The 15252-nt window shown below is 41.2% G+C and overlaps 1 protein-coding gene across 1 annotated transcript in view; it reads right to left on the bottom strand.

Moving 5' to 3' along the window:
• Positions 1-6453: 6453 nt before the first annotated feature.
• RELN (reelin) overlaps positions 6454-15252 on the bottom strand; it is a 305627-nt gene continuing 296828 nt past the window's right edge. The window contains exons 66-67 of the mRNA XM_009328375.1: positions 12901-12906; positions 6454-7568 (exon numbers count right to left, since the gene is read on the bottom strand). Coding sequence (XP_009326650.1) covers positions 7472-7568; positions 12901-12906 — 103 coding nt within the window. The 3' untranslated portion in view covers positions 6454-7471. The remainder of the gene's footprint in view (positions 7569-12900; positions 12907-15252) is intronic.

Raw genomic sequence — 15252 nt, 5'->3', positions numbered from 1 at the left:
CCCTGGGCGTAGCCGAGGTGTCACCCCCAGCCCTCCCTTTCGGATATATATACACAGGCACGAAATATGTAATTATAATACAAATACAATTTATTTCTAATCTAAATGTAAACATGTAACTGGGGAGCATGGGGTGGGCACTCGCTAGCAGTGACGCCGTACACAGGACGTGGCCTGGTTGGTTTTGCGCTCGTGTGCGCAGTGCTGGGGAATGCCGTGTTGCTTGATAAATAAACCCCAGCGGGGTTGTGCCGAAATCCCGGTGAAGAAGCCTCCGGATTTATTGTCTCAAATGGATTTGAAAAAGCAGAGATCAATGCTCTGTCCTTTAAGAAATGTAGCAGACGCACCAGGCGTCAGACACGGAGGTATGCCAGCCGTGCAAATGAATGTAAAAACACAAATTTCTGAAGGACTTCATGTTGACTGAACGCTTCAAGAGCCTGACTTACAATTATTTTTCTTCTTTTATAATGAGGAGCGGACTTTCGCTACCTCTGGTGCCTGAGAAACACACTTGTCAGCCTGGGCCTCAGAGTGGTTGGTCTCACAAGTGACTGGACATAGTTTCTTATTTATTTAGGGATGCAAAGGATACGTAGGTATCGATTTCCTTGTGAACAGCAGGAAGTAGTGAAATATCTTCACAGATCTCATCTTTCAGTCCTTGATTTATAAATGTTTTCCAACATAATGATAGTGTTCTCTCCTGCCCAGGAGAAAATGTTTTCCCGCCTCTCAGATTCTTAGAGATTTGGTTTTGTATCTACGACTGGTAGGAAAAAAACATTCTTACGCACTAAGACCATGAAAAAAATTGCAAACCTGGTGTCTATTGGAATGTATTATTTTGAAGACCTTAAAATGATTCCTTGACATGTTAGCCCTTGTTAGAGTTTAAGAGTAACTTAAATAAAATTTAAATTAATTCAAGCTGAAATAAAGTACTTTAAATTTCAGTGTTGTCAAACTGAGAAATTTCAAGGTCAAAACATTTCAAAAGTTGCATTTTAAATAAGAGGTTTGTTATAACTGGTTTTATCCAAAATGGGCTGTAACAAAAAGGCATTTTGATGAACCATTTTAGAGTGATATATTAGATACGCCACATACATCAGACTTCATGTGGAATGGTGCTATATGCCAGTGTTACACAGAACTGGGTAAATGGAGATACTTTGGGACAGACATATTTTTTGATTCATATTTATTTATCCAAAAAGCTATTTTTTTTCTGAACTTGGGCATCTGTAGCTTATGTTAGAATTAATGACCTTATGAAGGTGGTGTGTTACCACTGATGTACTGAAATTCTGAAGTGCTTTATTACAAGTAAAGCATACATTGCAGTAACGTACCACAGACAGAGCTGTGCTTATACACCCTGCACAGAGAGGAGGGAGAGGAGAAAGCCTGAAACAAACGTGGGAATAGCAGATTTCCTGCTAGAAAAATCCACAAAGGTATAAATCATTTTGAATGTTACAGTAATCCACACTGCGGATTATGTTACACTAATTGTGTTGATGGTTGCATGTAAATACATGAACTGAAGCTGGTTTTAATTTCTTGTGCGTGACCCACTGGGAAGGTTAATAATTCTTTTTATTGCTTCTTTCCAGCGTTGTCTAAAATGGTAAAACATGCTTCAGTTCTTCAGCTCTGAGAGAAGAGCAGGGATTAATACAGTGCTGAACTCAGTAGGAACAAGATGAAAAGAGGATTTTTGGTCAAAACAAAAAAAGGGAGGGGAAGTTAATACAGAATAAACAATACGGACAATTGGAGAGACTAAAAAAATTCCTGTGGAGGATAATTGAGGGAAATTAGTTAATGGCACACACACCACTGGAGCTGTGTGATGACAGAGAGCCCAGTGTGAGCTTTGAGGGCTCGTCTGGCTCATAGGGGATGGAGCAGCAGGAGCCATTGCTCTCCAGCAGCATAAGGAAAGCTGTGAGGCACCATCAAAGGCCAGATCCAGCGCTCGGTAGCTGGATAGAGCTCCAGTTGTCGGGCTGTTTAGTTTTCTCAACTTCCTCAAACAACTGCTGGTAGTGAGTATGGGCACAGGAGCTAGCTGAGGGACTGGGGAGTGCGGAGACTTCTGATGCTTCTGGTTGTCTCATTGGCGTGGACATCCCATACGGGACATCCCAAATTAGCAAACTGCATCAGATGGGCTCCCTTGACTGGGTCGCTCCCAGCCACTCCCTAACTACACTCAGAGTTCTTCTAATAATGTGACAACTTTCTAAGGCAGAAAAAAACCCTGAATATATTTGACCATGGAGTCTTACGCCAGTCCTAGGATGGGTCAAACCAGCTGAGTTAGTAAGGTTGAGGAGGACATTGCCAGATTGAAGTGAAATGCATTTAGATTTACAGGGGGTTTCCCACTGATTTCAGTGGCAATTGGCTTGGTTCTCAAACTGCTCCTGTTAATTAAAATTGCTCCTGTTAATTAATTACTACCCACATCCTATACAGATACCTTAGTCATGTCAAATTTTATTATTGTCCATAATAGCACAGTTATTCTAGCAGAGGCCCAGACATTAGGACATTTTCCTTTTTACCATAAGTTCCTTGAAAGTGGTTGAACTCAAATCCTTTAAAATGTCTCTTGAGAAGGGTGTGATTTTAAATGAGCTAAGTTAGTTGCCCAGTCATAAATATAAACCAGTTGAATGGCTTTGCGCATGCTGTTTCTAGCACACCTGGAGCAATACGGTATCAGCAGAAGGCTGGCGTGTATCTGCAGTCAGTGTGCTGGGAAAGAGGGACCTGGGGCTATCAGCCAGCTCTTATGGTGTCAGCAATAGCATCCTAATGCAGAAGGGGCCCCGAAACCTGTGACTGCCCAGTACCTCCCACAGTCCTGCCTTTGGCAGAGAGGCAATCAGGGAAGCAGCCGAGCTCTCTGAAATAACTTCTTTGCCACTAACTCTTTCACAGATCTCTCCCAAGCAGCACAGCTCAAAAGCACAACCACATCCTCTTTTTTTTTTTTCCCTAAAGAAGCTTATCAAACTTGTTTTCTTTCAAAAGAAATAGAAATTCAGACTATAAACCCAGCATTTATCGGTGGCCTCCAGCACAGTACTCCTCCATCCCTGGAATACCATTTTTACTGGGCCCCTCCTTGCTGGGTGACAGCTCAAACTCTCCCTATCAGGCTCTGCAATAATTAGCCATGCACAGGCCTAAATCCTCAGGCTTGCTGCCAGGTTGGTCCCTTCAGCTGCATTGAGAAGACATAGGGAAGAAAAAAGCAAGTCATAAAACATCAGTAACACAGGAGAACACTAGGCAGTTCGTCCACATCTCACCCATATGGCTTTTGCAGCCTCATATCTCACTGTTGTTTCTTTCAGGAGCAGATCCACCACCTGCGGATGGTAGGTGCTCCATCTGCTCCTTCACAGGAGATGTGCTGCAAGTGGTCGCGTGGTCTCAGCTGCTCCAGATTGCTAACAGCCCTTGAAGAGTTCTTTAGGGCCTTGCTTAAGGCAGACAAGCCCTTTTGCTGATCTCACTTGGTTTTGAGGCTCCCTCACCAGCTCAGGATTAAGGTAGCTCCCCTCTACAGCTAGCTTGTTCCTGTTACTCCAGTATTGCATCACGTTTAGCTAAGCCTCACTACAGAGCTGAATTGAGCGGGGTTTATCTGTTGTACCTTGCTGCGTGTGTGTGGCCCTTTGTGTGTCCGTCAGTGGGGCTTACAGAGCCTCGCGCTGGCTTCCTGCTTGGATAATAACCAAACCCCATTCCCCACTCATGGTTAAATGTTGAGGTGATGCTGTGGCAGCATTTTCACCCGGTGACATTTGCCCTGAAGGGTTAGCAAGTAAGTAAAACACAGATCTGTGTTTATGGCTGTTGTCATGTCTCTTTCCAAATGTTTTCCTTTCCAGACTAAACAAACCAACTCTCTCTACTTGGAAGGTCATGGTTTCAAGGGTCTTGTTTTTTCTGCTGTACTCTGCAATCTCTCCAACTTGTTTACATCTGTATTTAAGTGAAGGGCTCAACAGCTGACAACTGCTGTCTACTTTACCAGCACTGACAGCCATGTATATATTTACCATGTTTTACCATAAATGCTTCTATTGATATAATGCAAAACGGCTTTTTTTTTAAACTGCTTTACACTGTTGATTTTCTTCCTATAGTTTTGCTGCCTAGCCAGGTATTTACCCACTTTGTGTGCTGGTACCTTGCTCTTTGACAATGTCTTGTCCTTGATTGTATTTGCTGTGTTATTTCATTTCTACCCATTTCTCTAAATTGTCAAGTTCACGCAAAGCCTAATTTGGTCCTTCAGAATACTTGTGCTACACTCATTTCCTCTCGCTAAGGTAATGTTATCACCTGTGGATGAAGCAAGCTCAAGAGAAGAACATTCAGGTAAAATTATGAGAAATTCAGGTTTTGGTTGTTCCAGGAACTCCAGCAGGTCAGAGCTTCGTCTTCCTGTATTTTTATTTAATTTCTCTTATGTTCTCCTTATTCTACTGGAACATGGGTTAGTGAGCTGATAGGAGAAATGAGGAAGACTATAAGGTATAAAAAGCATCAGTTTTCATAGTTACGCCTGCCAAAGTTTTATACCAGTAGATAAGCTTATTAGTACATTTTATAGCACTATCACTGTTTTATTGCCATTCATTATGTGCTGCGTCACCCTTGCTATTTTAACAACTATTTAATGTCAGATGACGCATTGTTTTCAGTCATATGGGAGGAAAAATAAAACAGTACGTACACTGAGCATGCCATATGTGCACACTACCTTGTGTGCTGTAGGAATGGAAAAAATGTAAGGAAGAACTTCCTGGAATCTGGAAAGGGCAAATGACACCACCACTTGGGAATCTACCAGCGGGGATGATTTTCTTGAGAAAAGCCTGCACCTAGTTCACAGTGAGCTCTGGTGAAATGCCTTGGGGGACTCCTCAGTAGTCATAATTACGTATGTTATTCAAAGGACATAAATACAATCGTGAAAAGCAGCTTCTCTGATTATGCTGGTCTCTTACCTGGAAAGAGAAGTCAGATTAAGTGCCTCATTGTATCTAAATTCTTTAAAATAAATTAATTCCCTAGCAACACAGTAGCTGCACATGCATTTTAGATTGCAGTATCACCCATCTATTGACATAGTAGGGCAAATAAAATTATCTTTAAAAATAGGAGTGTTTATATCTTGCATTTTTGTTTGTTCAATGGGTGAAACTTTTATTACAATATTTTAAAATCTCTTGTCCAACTATTAAGCTATTATATTCTTTAATAAGCTAATTTTTTTTCTTCCTGCTCTTTCTCTGAATAGTTCCTTTATCTTGTTTCAAGGATTGAAAGCACACACACCATTCTCGAGTTTGCAGCTGCAGGAGGCTGGGCTGTTGCAGTAAGTTTCTAGGTCTGTCAAAGTTCTGTTGCATAATTTTGACCAAGCCAAGGTTTTGACTAGTTGGTCACTGAATGACCTTCTTTTTTCCTGCACTGCTCTGGTACCTTTGATCAAAAACCTCTTAAAAATGAAACACATTTTAGGTGGCTGAGCATGGATGTGTAACAAACACCATTCTAGTTCAGACCAGTGTGGTGCCAGAAGCAGATGTGCATGATGTGAGAGCATAGCAGGTATATATGATACTTCTCTCTGATGAGGAGCAGCTGAGGGAACTGGGGTTGTTTAGCCTGGAGGAAAGGAGACTCAGGGGAGACCTTATCGCTCTTTACAACTACCTGAAAGGAGGTTGTAGTGAGGTGGGTGTTGGTCTCTTCTCCCAAGTAACAAGCGATAGGACGAGAGGGAACGGCCTCAAGTTGCAATAGATTGGCTATTAGGAAAAATTTCTTCACCGAAAGGGTTGTCAAGCATTGGCACAGACTGCCCGGGGAAGTGGTTGAGTCCCCATCCCTGGAGGTATTTAAAAGACGTGTAGATGAGGCGCTTAGGGACATGGTTTAGTGGTGGACTTGGCAGTGCTAGGTTAACAGTTGGACTTGATGATCTTAAAGGTCTTTTCCAACCTAAATGATTCTATGATTCTAAGAATTAGCAACTTTGTCTGTTTTGAACCAGGTTGCTTATGTGCTGCACTGTAGTCCTCAGAGCTTGGAAATGCCGATTCGCACATTGCACATTGGGTTTGCAGATAAAGACAACTGAGAGTGTGTATTAGTCCGTAGTCCCATTTCATTGTTTCATTCCTTGCACCAGGACCTGTTCCAACGACCACATTATGCCCACAGGTGGGACTGGGAAGGTCTTTTGGTTTGAGTTATTTGTAAAGTGGTGTTAAGTGTGATGTACTAAATATTAAAAAATACCATCGATGTTTGCATTAGAATCTAGGTGTTTAGTAAAAGAATTTTGTTTATGATTTCATGTAAAGCCTGCATGGCTTGAAAAGTCTAACGTCAGAATTGTTTGTTGACATTATTTTTATTGAAGCATGGATCTTTAGCTTGGTTCACCATAAAGTGAAGCATTTTATTTATGATAATAGACAGTTTAGGGCTGTAGGGGCATTATAATGTTGCTGGTGTAGATACAACTTTATCAGAAGATACAAGCATGACCCGCAATAGAAACAAACACCAAAGAGAACACGATGAAACGTTCACTGTTTACAAATCACTTCATTACTACAGACACCAAATGGCAGTTACTGTAAGTAAATCAGTTGCAGAGAACTGACTACATTTAGACAGGGAATTGGGAACTTATGTTTGGGGCTTCATCCACAACTCCTTAGTAGAAAAAAGTTTAATGTCAAGCATTCTTTTTTATCCACAAAACAATGCTAACCAACAGACATATCAAAGAATAAGACCAAAGGATATCAATGCCTTTACAACTACTTTTGCAATTATCTTCTTGATTAGGTACTGTGATTTTTTTTTTAATACATTTTGTCAGAAGGTAAATAGCCCAAAAATCAGCAGCAAAAATATTACAACAACAAAACAAGTAAATACAGTGCCAATGTGTCATGTTGTAGAAGAGAATACAAAGAGGACAAACAATGATAACTTAATCATATAAAATGACACAGAGCTGAAATACAGTGCACTTAAATACCTATGTGACAAAGAATGTTAAATTCTGTATGTAGGGGTTTTAAACATAAAATCTGAAAAGTCTTTGTGCTTAAACTTTTTTTCCTGTTAAACAGAATTAGTTGCTTACTTCCAATACTGCCACTGTAACTGATATTACAACAGGTCACAATTTTCACAGACACATTAACATTAAAACATTTACCTATGAGAAAATAAGTCACTTCTCATTAGTTCACAGTGCGAAAAAGTGGTGTACACTCTGTCTTGAGAAAGGCTTTCAATTATTCATCAAGCCAGTTGCAGAAAAGTCCTGATACCAGATGCAGTGCTAGATTTAAAGAATGGAAAGCAACACATCACATGTTGGGAGGAAAAAAATAAATTTTTCATTTCTTCATGGATATCGTCTAAGTGACCTTCGTCTTCTGTTGTAGAAATGCCTGAGCCCATGTTGCCGTGAAAAATTCATCATGTAATTTTGTTTGCGAGTGCTGTTAAAATCAAAGGGCGGGGGGGAGGAAGAGAAAAGTGTCAGTTTTTTATATGTAGTTTAAACTCTTTCAGAGCAGTGAGCTAGTGGGACAGATTCTTCTTTTTCCTTGCATGACCTTTCAACCCTATGTAAAGTGGTATATATTGCACCTTTTGTACAACAGCAAGGTACAAGGCAATTGAGAATCTGTCCCAGTTTGCTTTTAAATAAAAATTGTAAATACAATTCATTATCTTAGGTAGAAGTTAAGAGCTTTCAGCTAATGAAAACTTGTGCTGCCTAGGACCAGATTCACTAAAGCTCTATGCACTTCATACCCTCTCAATATAGGGCATTTCTCTACAGGGGTTTTATACTCTAGTTATCCATCTTAGATCGTTAACTGCTTTACCTTGAAAACAGAAGAAAAGCTTTACTCCACTTCATTATCTTCCACTTTTACTATATAGGAAGTGAAGTGCAACACTTTTATGCAGACTTAACATTTCCCTCCCCAATACACCCCCATCCAAAATTAAAGGAAGATCTAGGAAATAAGCAGCATCATGTCTGGGAGGAGACTGGGCAAGAGGCAGCTTGACTGCAGCCTAATTAAAGAAGGGACACTTGTTCGGAAGACCTACCTGGAGGACAAGACCCATCCCACCTAACATAGGTTTCTACTTCTCCCATTGAGGGAAGAACGAACCATGAGGGGGCAGTGGTGGACAAGATGGCTGTCTGGAACTTTGGTACCTGAAACCCATCTAAGGGCCAGATCCCACCTTCAGTTTCCAAATTTCAGCAGCTTTGGAAATGGAGCTGTAACATCTGTGGTGCATCCTTGTGAGTCTACTCATGGCACATGCATGTGCAGCACGACAGAGCCTCTACATACTACTGCCTCTGCTGTGGCAGGGGACTGCAGAACAGCCACAGAGCTTTGGCTGGCTGTGCCTTTTCTTGGTTCGTTTACATACATATCCAGACCCCCGGTGCATACACACAAATACAGTCTACATAAATCTACAGCCAAATTGCATTCAGAATTACATGAGAATGAAAAGGTTTGTGTATTCTGTAGATCTGATACAGAATGTCTCCTCTCAGACCTACTACTTATAGAGCGTTTGGCCAGCTGTACAGAGCGGCCAAGACGTGGCTATAAGAGAGACGGTCACTCTTGCACACTGTACTGTAGAGTCCCAGAGTATGGGAAAGATCTTCTGATTGGAGAACTACTTTTAAAAATAAAAATAGTATCGCATACTGCAGCCAGACTCTAGATTTTAGAGCCACCCGAGAACCCCTTTCTCCACATGGAAAAATGGCATACAAGATACTCCCATAGATGCAGTCAGAGGATGCAGTTTCTTTAAGAGATCGGAGCACAGCGTTAACCATGCAGACCCTGAGGACAACTCCAACAGGTGTAAAGAGCTTCACCCAGGAGGAACTGCTGGTGACTGCGTGGCCAAATTTTCTTTTCATTCCCAGGGGAAAGGAGCTGCAAAGTCACAATGAACCTGTGCAGTCTCAGGCTAATTTCTGACTCCCTCTCCTAATCCTCCCTGACCACGTAGGACCTTGTGCTTTCTAGCTTCGTCTTGAAGTGGGAGAAGGATGCCTGGCCTAAGTATCTCTATTCCAAGGGACTGAATGTTACCAGGAGCCTCCAAACCAAGAAGTCCATCGAATTTTGAAGGTGATCTGTGAAGTAAAGGCCTGCAGTAGACACTACAGTCAACAAATCTCCCATTTGTGGGTGCGAGGCAGGTTTTCACTTGTGAGTTTTCTCTGTGAGTAAAAAGTAAATACTCGTACTGTAATCAGTCATACTTTCCTCTCTAGTGCATAAGCTTATTTTTAGTGAATGTGGCCCTTAGGAAAAGGAAATAATTGCATGCTTTTCAAAATATGTATGATCCTCCAGAGGCAAAGATAGCTTTTGCTGTAGTATGATAACTTCATCTAAAAAAATCTATATAATAAAATTACACCCTTTTCAACAGCTGATCTAGAAGGTGATTGACTAACTTGAATAAAAGCAGTTGTGTCAAAATCTAGGATATAAACCCCTAAGCAATTCCAAGTTGCTTCCCAACTAGTTTTCCAAGGCTTTGCAAATTTCTTCAACCAATTTTACAGAAAAATGACACTTCTTTTTTTTTGCCACTGGAATGTACATACAAGAATGAAACAAAATCCAGCTCCTGGTGACAATGAATGCAAACGGGTCTAGACTCGGCACAACTTTTGGTGCTCTTACAGTAAGGCAGAGCTCTAGAGCATTTGGCAATTAGGGGAGGGGTTGATATTTGAGGTTGATTTGTCCTGATTTCTTCAAGTGAAAAGGTCTGTGCTGATTTGTAGGAGTTTTGTGTGAGAGAGTGACAGCGGCGAGTCTATAATAGTTTTAATGTCACTTGGTAGCACAAGTGCAAAGCAGCATTGAAGATCAGTCTTTATTCTGGTCCTGTACTCATCTCTGTGGAACATCGCCCTCACTGCAATGCCGAGTGCCTCACTGAGGAAGGCAGGAGGGAAGTCAAGACCCTGAACCTGCTCCTGAAAGAGGCTGCCGTTGGTCATGAGGCTTGAAGGAGATCTTAATCTTGCCTTCCCTTTAATTCCTATTGCCTGGGAAGTGGGTGGTTCCTTAGACACAGGGCCTTCAAGGTGACATCCCACCTCTCAGGAGAGCATCCTAACCATGAAGTGAGGATGGAGCACCTCTCTGCTGGGAGAAGGCTGCTCTGCAGCCAAAACACAGGAGACGGGCCTGGGAGAAAGCACTACCCAACTCCAAGTGGCCTCAGTCTAGGTACATGGGACCAAGCGGAGCCTGTCAATGTGTTTGGCTGAAAAAATTGCTGTTTCTGGACCTGGTAAAATTTAGGACTGAGCTCAGCTGTGAGATCCTCAGCTTAAGCATGACTTGGGCAGCCAAGGCACATGCTGAGCCCTGAATGCCCAAGCCATTCTTGGCCTTGGGGCCTTCACGTTCCCCTGTCTCCCTCCTGCCCTTGGTCTGCTCACATTCAGCAACAGCTCAGCAGAGATTTTCAGGACCTGTTTTGGACACTGCCAGGTATACCTGGCCTGTATTTCACTTCAAATACCTAACCATTTTCCATCTGGCCTTAAAGTTGATGAAGATGTTTAAAACAATGAACAAAGGAGGGGGAAAAAAAAAAAAGGAAAAGAAAGAATTGAAAAAAGGAACAAAGAAGGGGTTACCTAATAACTTACAAGAGATTTACTTATTTTTTACATATATCATTCTGTTTTGTTATTTTATAAGTTGATCAAGATGTTACAAACAAAGAAAACACATATGTTCCCTATCTTACACTGAACACCAGAGCAGTGCGGTGTATGAAAAATAAGAGAAATGTAAATTCCTAAGAACTAAATGCTTAATTTTTAACTTGCACTGACATGGTTCAAACTTGTTCTCACTGATGTCTGAGGTGGGCTTTCCAACTACTGTTTGAATGCAAAAAACCCTTCCATAAATAAAAACTTCATGCCTGCTATAGAAAATGGCATGATTTTAACTCTTGCTATAGGTATACCCTGTGTATTATGGTATCGTATCATATTGTATAGTATGTATAGTCTGGTATCCACAAGATGGGAATAGGTCCATATTTATTTTTCTGAATTAATGTTATAGATTGGTAGGAGGCAAGCACTGTATAACAGAGATCAATAGTGCTTTGTAAGATCACAATAAGGATTATATAATATAGTTTGCAGGAGTAGTTACACATTTCTTGCATTTGGTGGATTTAATACTATTAATAAATTTACTTTGTATTTTTTACAGACTGATAAAAGGCTTTACCATACTTCTGCTGTTGTTTTGTTGTTTGGAGCAGCCAAAATGTGCCAGACAGCATCAAGCTATATTAGGAATAGACCCCTCCTTCCATAATGGAGGGTGTGGAGGGAACTTTTGTTCAGATATTAGTAGCAACGTGGAGGCTGCTTTGCAAGTGTGTAATGGACTGTCAGCATCTGCTGGACCTTCCTTTTCTCTGTGTTCACTGAACAATCAGTGAATCAGAAAAGTAAAGAATCAAAAGTTATCTGTGTATTGCTGATGGAGCAAACAGCAAAAAAGCAATTAGTAGGAGCAACTGCTGCATAATCTGTTTGACAGTTTTGAGTGCATTATTAAAAAATAAATAGAAGATAATACTGCTCTAATTTATGTAGGAAACCCTAAATAACTTTCCAGTGAAGTCACTGGAGTTATACTGGTTAGATGAAAACAATATGCAGCCAATATAGAAGAACAAATTTCTGTCTAGGACATGTTCAATAAATACCTACAATAAAGCAGTTTATGAGGAGGAGTCACTCTGGGTCTTTAGTCTTTAATGGAGCATTCTGGCTATTGCATGTTTCCTAAAGCACAGTTTGAACTACAAGTCTGCAATTTAAAATTTATGAAAATAGAACATAGCCAAATGGAATGAAAAATATGCGGTAAAAACCCCCAGTGTATACTAATGTTGTTCATTATTTCTGTGCTTTTATTTTTAATTGGCAGGGCACAATAGGAACCAAATAGAAACAAAAATATTTGGATAACAAAATGAAACATGAACAAAGCCTTAGAAAACAGCAATGGCATGCCTCTTAGAACTAGGCTTGGGATAAATTTTGAGGCTGAATTACAAATGCTTTGTTAGAAGGGTACTATAATGAGAAAAGTGATGTGCTCTGACTGAACTCCTGATGGCTCACCTCAATGGCAAACATTCTTTGGCTCCAGTGAGGTCAAGATTTGACCCCAGAGCTCAGTAACTATGTTGATTGGTGGTATCTATTAACTGCGACAGCACAAAGCAGCAGAATTACAAGAAACAAAAGAACTACCTGGGAGACACTTGCTGTGTGTCTAAGGGGCACGCGTGGCTATGCCACTATCCAGATTCACTGACATACACTACCTGGCTGTGGCTTCAGCTCTGTGGTCATTAATTACAGAAAAAAGTGGGAATTCCCCCTTGGAGCTGAGAGATCGCCCATGCAACGCGCAGGGTGCCCTCCATTGGCAGGGGTCACTGCACCGCCGGAGAAGGAGCGGTCCTTCTCACTGCAGCCTCAGTGAAATTCCCACTGTGGTACGGGGTGAGCTGCTGAACACTTTCTGCTAAGTTTAACTTCCCCCAGTTGCTCCCTGGGGAAGAGCTGCAGGATCAGGGCCCTCAAGAGCTACGTGGAACATCTCAGAGAGTACAAATGATTTTCCACCGGCCCATCATTGACAAAACTGTGCAAGAACTGTAGCTGTAACAGCAACATACATTTGATATTGATTCAGGGAAAGTACTTACCTTATTCTAGTGTAAAACCAATGACAGCAAACAATGAAATACAACACAAGTTAGAAAATGCCTTTCAATGCATGCAGCACTGTGATTAGTCATAAAACCCTGATGAGGTTTAGAGGCAATATAGGACTTTTCGTCTCTTTTGAAAATAAAAATTGAACAAATTATTTCCTGATATTTCAAATCAATGTTTATATTTTTATTTTCTATAAAATTCAGCATGCACTTTTTAGAAACATAATAAAAATGTCATAAAAGCACAGACTGCATCATATTAAATTTGGCATAAATGTTGTGAATGTTCAGGTAGTTACCTAATGTTTGAACTATTCCTGTTCTTTATAATAAATATGTTGGTACTTGAATTTAAGTGCATTTTTCAAATAATTGATTTTTACTAAAAAAATGAAGCAGATGAAAATGCTTTTCCACATGAGCACTCTTTGTTAAAACTACAATATATAATTTGTATTTTAATGTTGCAAAATAAGGATAAACATTCTTTGCACCAAATGCAACATAAGTTCTAACTAAATCATTTGTGCCAAAAATGTGAGAATATCTTGACAATGAAGAGCATGGAGTGATGGCTATGGAGGGATTCGTTCTGTTATCCAGCAGTTAACCATAGAATAGTAGGTGGGGATAATATTTCTTGCAATCCTCACACAACTCAAATTCCCTTGGATCACATCACGAGTTTTGGGGTGCAAAGAAAGCAGCACCAGGCCCTTAGTGTTCAGCTTATCATTGCCCTTTATTTCTCAATACCTTTGACCAGAATTGAGTTTATAAGAGGTCAGTAAGGGTCTGCCCTATACACAAAGAAATGGCAGTTCCAAATGCACATGCAAAAAAGTACGTGATGTCTGTGCAGCAGACAGGCTGAGAGCTGTGCTTCGAGAAAAAACAATGTGCAAATGAAATGCTGGGTTGGACATGGGCTCTTCTTAGGGCAGAAGTACAGGGGCACCGAAAAGCACTCTTTCTTAAGTCTGGGATAAAATACTTTTGCATCCTAAGAAGAGCCACATGGAACATGTGAGAGTTGTGCCCAAAGCTTTCTTTACAAATGGAGAGAAAAAATGCTGCACTAATGAGGAATAATCGGCACTAGCTTTAAAAGGAACTGGACAACTTGAGAACTAATATCCTCTCCCCACCACGGGGTAGATGTCAACCGTTGTTAAAATAAGTTGGCAAGTCGTTAGTTGGCAAGACCAATTTAATGTATGACATATTCAAAGCCGGTATTGCATTTCACCTGTTTGAAAGAGGTGCTCAATTTGAGCACCATTTGCAGCTGCATCACAGCCTTAACGATACTGCTTTTTAATGAGTGATTCAAATAATTCATTCAGAAGTGGAATGATCCTAAGTAACCCGCCTTTGGCCTTTCTTGTCACTGTCAGGTATTTTGCATGCACGTATAATCTGCAGGTTAATTTTTCCCCCCAGCAAACTATTTTGGGAGCAAAAAGGAAACAAAGAAATTGCATCTTGAAAATGTGTTTGCTGGTAAGAGGATGATGGCCCTTGAATCAGAAATCAATTAAGACTGAACAGAGTGTCATGACCCTGGCTGTGCATCAGCTATAAGCGGTATCTGCACTATGACTTGGCAGCTGGGCCTGTGACAGAATTCGTTCCAAATCTTTGGATTGCTGAGAAGAGTTGAGCCATGAAAGCAGGTATTCACAGATTTGTCCCTGGGGTGAGCACTGTAAGGAGGAGCAGGGACATCCCCCATCTTGAATGTGAAATAAAATCAACGAAGTCCTTGGTTGTGCTACCTCCTTACAGACCAGCTCTCCCTGCAGGCAGGTGCTTTCCCTGCTTGCCCTCTTACTCCAGCCCTTAGTCTGCTCAAGGAGAGCATGGCTCTCTTGCCCGTGGGCTGAGGAAAAGCTGGCAGAGCACCTAGGTGTGCCCCTGGGGGTGCAGGCAGCCAAGCCAACACCTAGGGCATTTGGGAAAATCAGGTCTCTTTGTCAGCCCACAGTGTAGTGGAAGAAACACGAGACAAGGTGTGTGTAAAGCCAGGAATTTCTGTACGTCCCAAACCACACCTTGTAGTATAGGTCGGCTTCTTGCTGTAACACCTCACAGGCTAGAGGCTTGCCTGCTGCGGTAGCGTGGGTACACAGATCACAAACAAACATGAAAATCTAGGACTTAAACCAGGACCAGTGAGGGTAATTTTGGTGGTGCCCAGAGAGGTGTATGGAATCTCATTCAGGTGGGTGATGGAGTGCAGGGTTATAAGAGGACCAAGCACAGAACACATTAGACACAGACCATCAACAGGTCCTGTAGCCAGGCATGTTCATGGTTTTCTGAGAGAAGGTCAGAGTG

The sequence above is a fragment of the Pygoscelis adeliae genome, unplaced genomic scaffold (assembly GCF_000699105.1).
Source record: "Pygoscelis adeliae isolate BGI_AS28 unplaced genomic scaffold, ASM69910v1 Scaffold267, whole genome shotgun sequence".
Lineage (NCBI taxonomy): Eukaryota > Metazoa > Chordata > Aves > Sphenisciformes > Spheniscidae > Pygoscelis > Pygoscelis adeliae.
The sequence above is the reverse complement of the archived record's forward strand: the minus strand, read 5'-3'. Positions and strand labels throughout refer to the sequence as shown.